Genomic DNA, 14,909 nt, shown 5'->3' with positions numbered 1-14,909 from the left:
AGGTCAGAAACCTTGTATCTACCCAACCATGCATAGGAAGGTCACATGATATAGCCTAGTTAGATACGGTCCATTCAGAGACTGACCACACACTCCAGAAACAAATTGAGCGGCTCAGAATGATCAAACATGAGGCAGTAACTTAGCTAAATTCATAACCTTCATCGAAGTAATGCAGAGATAATAGGAACTGCAGATGCTGGAGAATCTGAGATAACAAGGTGTGGAGCTAGATGAACACAGCAGGCCAAGCAGCATCTTAGGAGCAGGAAAGCTGGCGTTTCAGGTCTAGGCCCAAAACGTCAGCTTTCTTGCTCCTAAGATGCTGCTTGGCCTGCTGTGTTCATCCAGCTCCACACCTTGTTATCATCGATATAATGCAGTCAGGACTGAGACTATCAACAGAAGTCCCAAATGGAAGCAAGTTAATCATAGTCAGATCGTCCAATTAACCTACAGTTAACCTAATCTGACTGACTAGGGCTTAACCGTATGTTCTTAACCTTCCTCTTGTATTGATTGGAACGAGGTTGGCTGGGTTGATTTCATTGAGTAGGAGTTACCTGATTGAGGCTGTTAACCTGGGCCAGTCAGGGACTCCTGGATGACAGATTTAAACAGGAATCTCAGGGACTTTTCTCACTCTAGGGACTAGCTCTGAGATGACTGGTCAGAGTCCAAAGTAATGTGCTCAAGTACATAAAGCGTGACTTGCTGATGGGATACCAGTCTCCGTGGAGTTATTTTACCTCTGTACATATTTGTATTTTTTTAAAACTTTAATCTTTTGGCAATAAAACTGTTGGATTTGCAGTGAAATTGTGTCAGTTGTGGTTCACAGTCTCATGGGCATGATACGGGTCAGGAACACACAAATTTGACTCTCATTCACTGGAATCTCTCCAGGTGAGACAAGGATCTCTTTCACCTATACAATCCTCATCATGTGCTTGTGCTTATATTGATTACATCTTTCAGCGGAGGACAAGAGATGAAATTATTGGAAAATGGTTTTATGGCAGTCCTCAGGGATTTTTAGGCTACCTAGCACCCCATTATAATAAGGCTTAACTAGATTCTATTTCAAAAAAAACTGTTGAGAATTAAATTCTCCTGTCCTATGCCGCTTTTTTTTTCAGACGATGTAAAATAGTCCATTCTAGAGACTATTGGGATTAACAAGAGCAAGTGTAATAATGTGACATTGAGCTGCAATAGTGAAAGACGCTGAACTTTACCTTTAACAGAGTCTCCTGTAAATTCCCCCACAGTGAGTGAGTAACCTGTAAAGCAGACGTGCTCAGAATGTAATGAAGGTAATAACATGAGACGCATTTCAATACCTTTGAGCTGCATCTAACAGAGCAAATCTTCAAATGTATGTGTTCTGATTTTCCCTCATCCAGAAAAATTACGTCATGCGCTAGAATCAGAATATCTGACAGGGTTAAGAAACTGATCTGACATTCAACTGACAATGTAATGTGGGATGTGATACTAACATGACAATATCTTCAACAATCTTCTTTTAAATATCAATGTCTTGATAAAGTAAATTGCTGACAGGAATGTAACAAATGTACGTCTCTGATGAAGGGTCTAGGCCCAAAGCGTCAGCTTTTGTGCTCCTGAGATGCTGCTTGGCCTGCTGTGTTCATCCAGCTCCACACTTTGTTATCTACGTCTGTCTGTTGACAGCTTAAGGGTTTAAAAAAATCTTGCCGGTGAGTTTTAGATTTTACATTCAGACTGTACTTGAAGCAAACTCATAATACATCGACGTTAGAGGCTTATTCCTTCTTCACTTCAAAGCCAAGTATCAGCAATCTATAAATTATCTATAAAATAAGCTAAGGGCAGATAGAGACAGACAACACTTGCTGGCTATGTCAGTGAAGTCCACATCCCGTGAATGAATTAAAAAAAAACAGACTTGAATATTTTGCCAATGGATGGTCTTGGATTCCTGATGGGAGTGTTGTGTGCCACATTATCTAACAATTCATTCTAAGACAAGGTCATATGAAGTACAGGTTGTCTATATCAGGAGGGCAGGAACCTTTTTCTTTGTTTTTAAAGTTACTGTCTTTCTTTAAAACCCTTTTAATGTAACTCAACTATTTTTAAGCTTCAGGGGCCCCGGATTGGGTGATCTGCCACAGGAAAGTTTACTTGAAGGAGTCAAAAATTTGAAGGCATTTTAATGGATTCCCGCAATGACCAAAGGCAAATTAGAGCCGTACCACTTGACATTGGCAATACAGAAAAAGGTGACAGAGACCTGGAGGGTGGCTTAAATGACAAGGGCTTGCACAAGGCTCAGAGTTAATCACATGGGAAAATGAATGAAGGAGAGGAAATGGATCTCGATTAAGTAAACACTATTAGTGTTTAGTAATCAGATCGTATAGTACGATACTCTTTGAAGGTAACAAATAGAGCCAAGGTAACTTGTTGCTTGGCAGTTGCTCTATGGGCTCTGTATAATATTGATACAAGTCGGACTCCAAACACATGATAACACAAGCTGGGCTGATACCTTACAGCAGTACTGAAAGAATGTTAGGCTGTCATACATGTTGCATTTTGATGAAGCATTTAACCAGGACTTGCCACCCTTGTCATATTGGTTTCAAACAGCCCATTTCACTTACATGAAGAAAGGGCATTTGTGCTAGTGTTCTGGCCAATATTTATCCCTGAACTAACATAATTAAATAAGATTATTAGGTGATCAGAATCTTAGAAGGGTTATAGCACTGAAGAAGGCCATTCAGTCCATGATGTCAGATCTCTGCAGAATTAATTCACCAGGACCCACCCTCGTTTTCATGAAGATTTGCAAGTTTCTGTTTTTAAACAATGATCCAATTTCCTTTTGAATGCCATGAATGAATATGTCCACCTCACTCTCATGTAGTACATTTTCCAGACTCTAAATACACCGTAAAACCAGCATAAAGCTGGATAGGGGATACCTAAAGAATTAACAGTCCTGGCAAACTAGGAGATAGTAGTGTGGTCCACAGTTTCCTCTTGTTTTTTGTAACACTGTGAAGAAATGTAAAGTGCTGTGCATAAGATTAAGATTATATCAAGAAAGGGTTAAGTATGCATTCAACAGGCAAAGGTGAAAGACAAATCAAAGGAAAAGTTGTTTGATCAGCTGGCTGTCTTCGACATGAGGAAATCCATTTCAGCATCTTCCAACCATTGGGCAATCTACATCTACTGATATAACATTCTGAATCGGTGCCTTTAAAGGCACATCCTGAGGGATTATGCCATGAGATCAGAAGTAGAAATTAATGAAGTTATGACACTGCCCCAAATATTCTCAGAATAATATTAATCAATGGCATTTTATTCAAGAAATATGTTCACAGGCCAAAAACAGAATTTCAAAGTAATTTGCATTGAAATATTCATACACACTAATCAAGTTAAAAACCTCAGAACCATGTGAAAAGATATTAAAACTAGACAACAAATTTGAATAGGTAACAGGAAACTGATGGATGAGATCTTAAAAAGAAATGTTGAATTACATTTATATTTAAAAATGGCAAGCTTATCAACCATTCCTAATGAAAGGCATTGAGATACTTACAGATTTCATCAATTAATTACTTAATTGACAAGCTTGACCATGTCTATAATAGGACTACATCCCATGACCATTCCATTCAACATCTTATAGAGATGAATTTAGCCAAAACATTGGAGTTGATCTTAGTGTGGCCAGAAGAATTGCTGAAATTAGGAAAGATGTATGAGGGGATTTCTGAGGTTAGTACAGATATTACTTCTTGGATATTTTCAAAACAACCTGTTCAGAGATGTCATTACACACCATTGAAGCAGGAAGGACTTGAACCTTGGCCTCCTGGCTCACAGGTAGGGGCAATACTGCTGCATCACAAGAGCTCCATTTACTCTGTTTATTTGTGGGGTTTCAATGTTTACATGAAGGACATGACTGATGTTGAGATTAATTTCAATACAAACTCCTGTTTTGTTTAATGCACAGTGCTGTAAAAGATGGACATAGCCAGTGTCAACAACTAGTTGACACGGATTCTGGAAAGACTGTGGGATTTTAGAATAAATGACAAATTTATTGGTCTTCTTCAGGATACTGTCCATTCAACCACACCATTCAAATCTGCTGGAAAACGTACGCTCAAGATGTGCATGTTTTCTTTCACTTCTGCCAGGACATAGTTGCCTAATCTTATGTCAAGGGGAACTCAGGTAATGATAGAACTTAACAAATTAATGACTTACCAGAGCAATGTATTGCTAGGTTTTCCAGTGGTTGCTCAGCTGGGATGACCTAACCAATTACAGTGTTAGTCTGCATAGACCCTCACAGCAACATGATAGGTCAGTTCTATGATCTGTTACTGAGATATTTGGATTGAATTTCAGCAACTTACATCATCGCTAATATATAATCATATACAAACATAGTGGTCCCCATATCTATGCTGGTAACAAAAACACATTGATAATTAATTGCCGAAAGGATAATATATCTAGAGATCAGTATTAGGTTAGAATTTAGAGGAAAATCATTCAAGTCTTACCCTCAAAATGGTTATCTTTTTTCCCTTTGGCATCTTCTGTTTGTCTCTTCTTTCCTAGTGGTCTGACAGGATGATTACGGCTGTAATCCCTGACAATGGTGTCAATGTTGCTGGTAGCAAATAGCTGACCTGAGTGGGTTACAGCAAGTTTAATCAATTGTCCTTTAGGGATGTTATGCTAAAACATTTGTTGTAGATTTTATATATTGTGGTACTGAGGTGAAGTATGCAGACACTACAGGAATGGAGTGATTGGGAAGAAATCTGAGATTGATGCTAAGTAACAAGAGATAATGGGAACTGCAGACGCTGGAGAATCTAAGATAACAAAGTGGGAGCTGGATGAACACAGCAGGCTAAGCAGTATCTCAGGAGCACAAAAGCTGATGTTTCCGAGGGTCTAGGCCCGAAACGTCAGCTTTTATGCTCCCAAGATGCTGCTTGGCCTGCTGTGTTCATCCAGCTCCACACTTTATTATCTTGTCACTTAGCATCAAGGTAACAAAGTGTGAAGCTGGATGAACACAGCAGGCCAAGCAGCATCTTAGGAGCATAAAAGCTGACATCTAAGTAACAAGTTTTTTTAAAAAAACACAGAAGAATTGCAGATGCTGGAAATCAGAAAGAAAAATATAAATTTCTGGAAACTTAGCAGGTCTGACAACATCAATGGAGAGAGGAACAGAGCCAACAGGAGAAGGGTCACTGGACTCGAAACATTAACATTTGTTATAAGAAAGCAGAGTTCATTCAGCAGTCTCACTGGGGAGACACAAAACTATCAGCTTCAAAAATATGACTGAGACTTTAATTGTGCTTGAATTTTGTCCATGGAACATATCTCAAGCCATAACAGCACTTGCAAAGTCTTAAACTGCAGCAGCCATACTGGGAACAAGTTTCCAGTCTGTGCATGAGCAGAGAGTAATGAAGGCCAAATCAGGATCACACTTTTCCAAGTATACGCATGATTTCACACCATTTTTCACAGTTTGTGACAGAAGTGGATGTAGCAGAACCTCCAACAAATTATGAAAGACAAAGTCTTCTCAATGTAAACGAACAGGCCAGGGATTTTCTATGTGTTGCTCCTATTGTATCAATGTCACTGCTGAAAGTGCAGCACAAATTGGATCTCAGGCAAAGGAGAAGCACCAGCAGATCTGAGGAAACTTCCAACCATAATGAATCACATCGATCCCTGTTGAAAATTAATACTGCTTATCTGTATGGCACTTGCCATGAATCTGAAGGGAATAGTATATTAGAAATCATGCCCCATTATCCTATAAGACTTTGGAAGTAGGAAATATGACCAATTTAATTTCAAGAGTGATTAATGCCTAACTGTGACTAGTGTAGAACAAAGAACAATACAGCCCAGGCACAGACCCTCTGGCCCATCAAGCATATGCTGAATTCTAGTCCATATTTAGATCCGCTAATAATTGCCCACATGTGGCTTCTATCCCTCTGTTCACCATCTATTCACGTGTTTATCAAGATACACCTTAAATGTTGCGAATGTGCCTCGATCCACCACCTCCACTGTCAGTCCATTCCAGGCACCCATTACCTTCTTTGTGAAAAACTTTCCCTGCACTTCGCTGCTAGACTTTCCCTTCTCACTTTCGACCTGTACAGTCTTGTAGTTGACCTATCCACCCTGGAGGAAAACAGAAATCTGATTATCCACCCTATCTACTTCTCTTATAACTTTGTAGGCTTCAATCAGGTCACCCCCCCAGCCTCCATCTTTCCAATGAAAGCAACCGAGTTTGTCCAATGGCTCCTCAAAACTAAAACCCTCCACACCAGGCAATATCCTGCCAACCTTTACCTGCATTCTTCATTTAAGATTAAAGAAATTCACACCAGACTTCAGTGGACAAGAATCAAACTCAGATTTATTATAACAAACGTAGATTATGAGTCGTAATGCAAACATGAACTATATTCTCTTAAAACCTAAGCATGCACACATTCAGTCACACAGAGGTCAGACAAACAGATAAGAGACATTTCCAGTATCAGACAACCCATCAGAAGCTACATCACTACTCCAGCAAAGTGAATAATGTTTACAGAGAACTAAAGATAGATAAGTTAACTTCACTGGAGTCTTGAGGTCAACGGGAATTTTGTCCGAAAGCAATATTTTCCAAACGTTTCCAGATATTATCCCATTTTAAAGGCTCAAACTTTGCATGACCCCGCTCCTGGTGCAACCTCGGCCCCCCTCACACCTCTCCAAACAAGCCCCTGCCCACATGAGTGAAGGAGGAAGCTTCAATTCCTGTCCTGTGGGGAGGATGGAGGAATGGATTCACATGGTGCCAATTTTTTAAATACAAAGCTTTTTTGGTGAAGAACAAGCACTGACACATTTTTCACACATCTTGTTTGCAGCAACAACATACTCACTGGTTCACATCCACTGACAGGAAGGAGACAAAATACATTTAAAGAAGTCTTGCAGCTGTTAGCGTTGATTCGGGGCTGTGGTTAACTCTCAGCTTGGAAACCAATAATCTCATTCACCGGGGGCCCAGAACCCTCAGTTTGAGAAGTACAATCCCACAGTGAAGAGCCATTCATGTTTCTAGGCTTAAAAGTTGGCCTTGCAATGATGAGATCATGAAGTCTACTAGGACACTGATACAAACCATCAATAATGATAGAGAACCTGTTCTCTCTTCTCCCTCCAAATGTATTCCTTTTCTCCAGCATTGCCCTGAAGGTGCTGTGTTGTCTATAATATGTTTCCAATGTTGATGCTGCTGTTATGTCTAACAGCCAATATTCCTTTAAGAGACATGCTCATGACATCATCATTGTACAATAGCATGCGACATGAGGATTTAAGAGTTCTCACACTTTATCTTAGCTCTGATCACTTGAAGCATGATACTCTGTTGCAAGCATGCTCCTCTTTTACATCAAATAGCTAAATAGCAAACCAGTCACGTGTGTGCCTGAGGATTGCAATGTGCATACGCAAGTTATTTGTAATAACCATCTGCCAGATTCTTCAATACCACAATATCCATGCACATTTTCTTATGAGAGAACCCAGGCATTGTCACATCAGGTAAAACATTCCGTTGGAGGTACACTCTTATCAGCTGATACCTTTCTGGCATGTCACACAAGCAACTAACCTTCATGTGACATCCCCCTCTCCTCTTCAATTCGAGGTTTTTCAATCAGGGAATGCAGCTAATTAAAATATTCCTACTGCTATTGGGTATCCTCAAATTCTCCAACTTCTTCAGTTCATCCAAAATTCTGAAGGTTAACTTCTCCACATTCAGCCACATCCACCCATCGGCCTGTAGCCATGGAACCGTATGGGCTCCTTGTGTTTCTATGCCTTACTTTCATAATTCTCATTCTGCTATTACCAATCGTATAGACTGACACTCAACCTAACTCAAACCTTTAGCAGATTTACAACACTACACCACACTCTACCCATTGCACAACTTTAAACTCTCACTTCCGTGTTCTTAAACATTCCTCTACCTCCACCCACCAACAGTGTCTCCAACATCAGTCACACAAGGATCCCACAAGGATCTGTGTTAAGGCCTCAATTATTCATGCTACTTATTAATGACTTGGAAAGCGATATAGAAAGACGTGTATCCAAAACTGCTGATGACACAAAGGTTAGGCAGCATAATAAACAGAGCAGATGATGGCCTAAAATTACAAAGGGATAGTGATAGACTCAGTGATTGGGCAGAAGTATCACAGACGGAGTTCAATGTAAACAAGTGTGGGGTTATCTGTTTTGGACAAGTAAAGGAACAAAAAAAAGTTGCTCAAGAAGCTCAGCAGATGCTGCCAGGCCTGCTGAGCTTTCCCCGCAACTTTGTTTTTGTTCCTGATTTACAGCATCCGCAGTTCTTTTGGTTTTTACTTAGACAGGAAAAGGATAGGTCATGATACTTACTCGATGGTATGAAGTTAAATACAGTGGATATCCAAAGAGGCATGTCGTTTCAGGTATGTACATATTGAAAATATCACAAACAGGTGCAGAAAATAATCAAAAAAGCTTCTAAAATGCTGGCTGCTCCTGAGATGTGTAACAACATTTCTGAACAGGTTGATCAATTGAAAAAGATATGGAATGCTGGCCTTCATATCTAGAGGGCTGAAGTGTGAGGACCGAAACGTTATGTTACAGTTATACAAAACTCTGATTGACCCTAGTTGAAGTGCTGTGAGCACAAGTGGGTACCACACTTTAGGAGGAATTATTGGCCTTGGAGTGTGTATAATATTGGAGTATAAGAATGACATCTGGACATAAGGGTTATGGGGAAAGATGGTACAAATTAGGCCAGCTTTCTCTAGAATTTAGAAGGTTAAGGGACTAAATGATTTAGACCTGCTACTAATTGCCCACATGTGGTTGCTATCCCTCTGTTCATCATCTATTCATGTGTTTACCAAGATACACCTTACATGTTGTGAATGTGCCATGATCCACCACTTCCTCCACTGTCAGAGTATTCCAGGCACCCATTACCTTCTTTGCGAAAAACGTTCCCTGTGCTTAGCCCCTAAACTTTCCCCTCTCACTTTTGACCTGTACCCTCTTGTAGTTGACCTCTCCACCCTGGGGGATGACAGAAATCTGATTAAAATACAGAGATATTCAGGATATTTGGGTTATTCAATGAATGGGCAGCATGGTGGCTCAGCTGCTTCATAGCACCAGGAACCCAGGTTCCATTTCACTCTTAGATAACCATCTGTGTGGAGTTTGCACGTTCTCCCTACATCTGTGTGGGTTTCGAACAGTTGCACTGGATTCCTCCCACAAGGATATGCAGATTACGTGGAATTGCCGTGCTAAATTTGTCCTGTAGTGTCCAGAGATGTGGAGGTTAGGTGGATCAGCCGTGGGAGGGTCGGAGTGGGATGCTTTTCAAGAGGCCAGTGCAGGATTCAATTGGCCAAATAGCATCTTTCTGCACCGTCAGGGTTCTATGATTCTATGATATTGACAGGAAAAGATAGGATAGATAACGATAAACTGTTTCCACTGGTTTGGGGTTCTGGAACAGCCTGAGAATTAGGGCCAGACCATTCAGGAGAGATGTTAGGATGCACTCCTACACAGAAAAGGTGGTAAATATTTGAAACTCTCTTCCCCAATTGGTAGCTGCTGGATCAAGTGTTAATTTTAAATCTGACATTGTTCCTACATTCCTATCTCCAGAATAATGCTCATTGTTGCTCCTCCTGTGGTGATCACACAGGAACCTTCATGGTGTCCTATGTACATATGCAAGTGTTCGAGTCATTTCAATTTTCTCCACTAAAAATACTTGCTTTTCAGCTAATCTGTCCTCTTTCAAGATGCACATTAGAAACCAGAGATAATAGGAACTGCAAATGTTGGCGAATCCGAGATAACAGAAGTGTGGAGCTGGATGAGCACAGCAGGCCAAGCAGCATCTTAGGAGCACAATCCAGCTCCACACTTTGTAATCGCACATGAGAAACCATCTCTTTTGGCCAGACATTTTGGTCATTTTATCATCTCACATTTAGCTGCAATAGGAATTTTTTTTCTCAACACCTGTGAAACACCAATAGATGCAAGTTGCATCTTTGGCTGGGAGAGAGAAACTGTATTTAAGCATTAATTTTCCACAGTTGAGATTAACTGGAATAACAAAAGTGCAAGAATATCGCTACGAGGGCAATGTATTTAAATTAGGCTTGAGTGCTCATACTGCATCGCATTATGCTGATGAGCAACAATTAAGAAATGTTCTTGATATGTTGACTGTCTTAAACATAAGTGCTGATTTTTGTGCATTAGGAATGTACAACAAAAGTGAATGGCAATGGTAAATGAACAGCATTGCACAGGAATCTCTTTCCAATTGATGGTCACATAATCAGCGTTTAATAATAAACACTCATTATGGATCATTTCAGAGAGAAACAGGCTAAATGAGAATTGAGCTTAAAGTGAATAAACTTAAAACTCAGAGCTTCAAAGGTAATCAACACCTTGGGCTTTATAATTAAGTCTAATCTGTTAAATGAATCAAACATTAGTTAGAAATAAATTATGGGACTATTAAGGAAAGAAAGAATTTGCATCACATAACAATCCACCATGTCCCCAGGATATCCAAAAGTACTCCTGCTCCTCCTGTTTCTATGTTTAAAAATGCATCTTCTTACCATGGGTTGCAACTGAGCAGATGGTCCTTTAAGATCTTATGTCTGGCCACTTGTTGCTCAGATTTCCCTAAGTATAGCAGTCACCAGCACTATAGTAGGAACCAATCTTACTGTGGGGACCTTGAGCAGATGACAACTCAGAGCCCAACAGGGTTCTGCATGGAATTTTTGTGGCATTACAGAAGGCAGTAGTCCCTTGGTACGACCGAGGCTCCCACCTGTCCCTGTGTTACCAATGATGGCGCTGACTTCATTGTCACAGAATGCTCCAGGCAGCTGGACCATTCCGAACCACCTATTCTTCATGGAGAAAATTGCAAAGAAAAGTACCTTTGACCACATGTCCATCAGGAAGTGGTCAACACATAGCATTCAGGAGGCCCTGAGGGAGAAGGACAGGTTGGATTTTGTCATGACGTTCCTCAAGCAGACAGTAAAAGGTGGAAGTAGGGACTATTATACATCCCCTTCTTTGCTGAGGGAGTCTGGAGAGAAATATAATGGTTTTTGTTGAGGTTCAACCTGAGAAGCTCCGGGATTCAGGGCACTGTGCTCTATGGCCTGTTCCCCAGGACTCACACACAGGCAAACTGTACCTAGAGGAGCATCGACTCAGTGAAAGATGCTCATTGATCTGTCTAAAACTTGTTGGTCTTCCAAATAGCAAGGAGTTGACCTCGAGTGAGTGTTGCAGACTGGCCTATTCCAAGATACAGGACTACGTGCTGAGGGACGCACTAAGGCTTAGGCCTGCTGCCACCTAGGCACAGTAGGGAAATACCACCACCTGAGATTTTTCTGCTGTAGGTAAATGGGGGTCCGTTCAGTTATATGATCCCCCTCCCCACTCCTGGTGCCTCAGATATATGTAAATATAATCCTGCACGTGTAAGAAATACCTTGTTTTGTTGGATAGAACCCAGCTCCAATGTTTGTTTTTCTTCAAATGCCACTGTACAGAGCCAAACTGCTTCACTAACTATGTATTTAGATATTTATGAATAAAGTATATTTTTGAAATTTAAAAAAAATAGCAGACAGTGCACTTTTGGCTAATTATGAGCATGTGTTTTAAAGAACAAAGAACAATACAGTGTAGAAGCAGGCCCTACGGACCTCCAAGCCTGTGTTGACACATTTTGCCCTTCCTTACTAAAACTGTCCTCACTTACAGGATCTGTATTCCTTAATTCCCTTCCTATTCATGTACTCATCCAGGTCGTTCTCGAACGCTGCTATTGTGTCTGCTTCCACCACCTCCTCTGACAGTGCGTTCCAGGCACTCACCACCCTCTGTGAAAAACCTCCCTCACACATCTTTTAAACGTTTCCCCCTGCAACTTGAACTTGTGTCCCCTAGTAATTGAGCCCTTCACCCTGGGAGAAAGCCTCATACTTTCCACTTTATCCATGCCATTCACAATCTTATAAACTTCAATCAGGTTGTTCCTCACCCTCCTGTGTTCCAGTGAAAATAAACCCAATTCCCAATTCCTTAGCCTCCGCCGCATCTGCTCCCAGGATGAGGCATTCCACTCCCATACATCTCAGTTGTCCTCGTTTTCGAAGGACCGCAACCGCCCCCCCCCCCCCCCCACAGTGGTCGAGACTGCCCTCAGCCATGTCTCCCGCATTTCCTACAACTCATCCCTCACACTCCGAAAGAGGATCCCCCTCATCCTCACGTACCACCGCACCAACCTCTGGATTCAACGCATCATCCTCCGACACTTCCGCCATCTACAATCCAACCCCACCACCAAAGACATTTTTCCCTTCCCACTGTTGTCTGCTTTCCGGAGGGACCACTCTCTCTGTGACTCCCTTGTCCGCTCCACACTCCCCTCCAACCCCACCACACCTGACACATTCCCCTGCAACCGCAGGAAATGCTACACCTGCCCCCACACCTCCTCCCTCACCCCCATCCCAGGCCCCAAGAAGGCTTTCCACATCAAGCAGATGTTCACCTGCACATCTGCTAATGTGGTATACTGTATCCACTGTACCCATTGTGGCCTCCTCTATATCAGGGAAACCAAGCGAAGGCTTGGGGACCGCTTTGCAGAAAACCTACTCTCGGTTCGCAATAAACAACTGCACCTCCCAGTCGCGGACCCTTTCAACTCCCCCTCCCGTTCCTTAGACGACATGTCCATCCTGGGCCTCCTGCATTGCCACAATGATGCCACCCGAAGGTTGCAGGAACAGCAACTCATATTCCGCTTGGGAACCCTGCAGCCCAATGGTATCAATGTGGATTTCACTAGCTTCAAAATCTCCCCTTCCTCCACTGCATCCCAAAACCAGCCCAGTTCGTCCCCAAATACCTAACCTGTTCTTCCTCTCACCTATCCCCTCCTCCCACCTCAAGCCTCGCCTCCATTTCCTACCTACTAGCCTCATCCCAGCCCCTTGACCTGTCCGTCCTTCCTGGACTGACCTATCCCCTCCCTACCTCCAACCTACACTCATCCTTACTGGCTCCATCCCTGCCCGTTAACTTGGCTGTCTCCTCTCCACTTATCTTCTCCTTTATCCATCTTCAATCTGCCTCCCCCTCTCTCCCTATTTATTTCAGAACCCTATCCCCCTCGTCCAGTTCTGTTGAAGGGTCTAGGCCCCAAACATCAGCTTTTGTGCTCCTGAGATGCTGCATGGCCTGCTGTGTTCATCCAGCTCCACACTTTGTTATCTCAGTTTCTTCAGCATCTGCAGTTCCTATTATTTCTGGACAGGTTATGTGTTAGAGACCTACAAAATAGCAAAGGGCTTGATTGAATAAATTTAGAGAAAATATTTAGAACTGTGGAGGAATTCAAAGCTATTGGCATTGCATATGGGCCAGTTTTTCGTAAATCTAAGAGCTCATTCAGGAGAGCTTTCGTTTCACAGAGAAGTATGAGAACATGAGACCTGCCCCAATCATACTCAGGGGATTTCACAAGTTTTACTCCAAAAACAGAGGTAACGTTTTGGGTAAAATAACAATAAAATTTAAAATTCGGCCCTTTGATATTCGAGATCCTTACCTTGCCAAAAGTAGCTGCCAGGTGCACCCAGTAGTATGTCTCCTGCCTAGAACACAAAGCATCAAGCTCTTACGACATGTTGACCAGTGCCTTTTGTGTGGATAGCATAGAATAACAACTACCTGCTAATAAGTAAGTACCTAAAATTCTTCCATTTTGGCTTTTGTTGATATATTCAGACAAAAGGTAAGGCACATAAAATAGTATCATCACTCATACCACCTATAGGTTTGTCTTAGCTTCTGTGGAAACTCAGAATGGCCAACCGTCCTGACTTTCGGGCCATGTTGCACATTATTGCGAGGCAAAGTTGACAACAGCCTCCAGTTCAGGAGAAAAAGCAGACGCTTGGATTCTGGGATGTCTTATCGGCTGCAATGTTGCATCTTTCATGAAGCCCTGCTTCACTGTGTGCTTTGATGAAGCTGTACAGCAAAGCCTGAGTGTTTAGGGAAGCTATATCGGCTTTATTGCCGAGCTGCATCACCCTAGGCATTAATCTATTCATTTAAATGACTGTAAAAGTAGGGGCATTAAGTCTTTTTCCTTGACTTGTCAATGCAGAATTCTACGGTAATAATAACCTGAAGCAACTATTTAACTGCTTTATTAACATCTTGTCCTCTCTGTCTAATTTCTTACTCTCTCCTGATGCCAGCTAAGGTTACTGTCAGCCCCAGGTGTCTTGGCCAATTGTTTATTCATCACACGCAAGGCTGTTCGACATGAAGGTCACTGCAGGTGAACCTAACAAACCCTGGCTCTTGTTTGGTTTCCCTCAAATATGAAGCTGCAAATATTTCAACGTTCTTTGCAAAGAGTGAAGCTCTTCTATTAAGTCTGTAAACCCTAATAATTTTCAAGGACATAAACTTCATTGTGATCGTTAGATTATTCCTCCTCTTGGAGACCTCTGAGAGAAAGCTACAACCACCATGTAACAGGGAAGCTGTATTTTGCAGGCAGGAGAATGAGATGTCCCGTATACAAACATTATTAACCTGATATCTCAACCCTGCCTCACTAAACGTTCAACTCCATGATTCTCTTTTAGTTTTATTTGCCTGCAAAA

General features: G+C 41.7%; 1 protein-coding gene across 1 annotated transcript in view; it reads right to left on the bottom strand.

The window, feature by feature from the left end:
• LOC125466464 (integrin alpha-8-like) overlaps nt 1-14,909 on the bottom strand; it is a 134,742-nt gene that overhangs the window by 82,343 nt on the left and 37,490 nt on the right. Inside the window, exons 6-8 of the mRNA XM_059638734.1 lie at nt 13,838-13,883; nt 4,590-4,718; nt 1,239-1,283 (exon numbers count right to left, since the gene is read on the bottom strand). Of these exons, the coding sequence (XP_059494717.1) occupies nt 1,239-1,283; nt 4,590-4,718; nt 13,838-13,883 (220 nt within the window). The remainder of the gene's footprint in view (nt 1-1,238; nt 1,284-4,589; nt 4,719-13,837; nt 13,884-14,909) is intronic.

This window comes from Stegostoma tigrinum, chromosome 31, assembly GCF_030684315.1.
Source record: "Stegostoma tigrinum isolate sSteTig4 chromosome 31, sSteTig4.hap1, whole genome shotgun sequence".
Classification (NCBI taxonomy): domain Eukaryota; kingdom Metazoa; phylum Chordata; class Chondrichthyes; order Orectolobiformes; family Stegostomatidae; genus Stegostoma; species Stegostoma tigrinum.
This window is presented reverse-complemented; position numbering and strand designations above follow the sequence as displayed.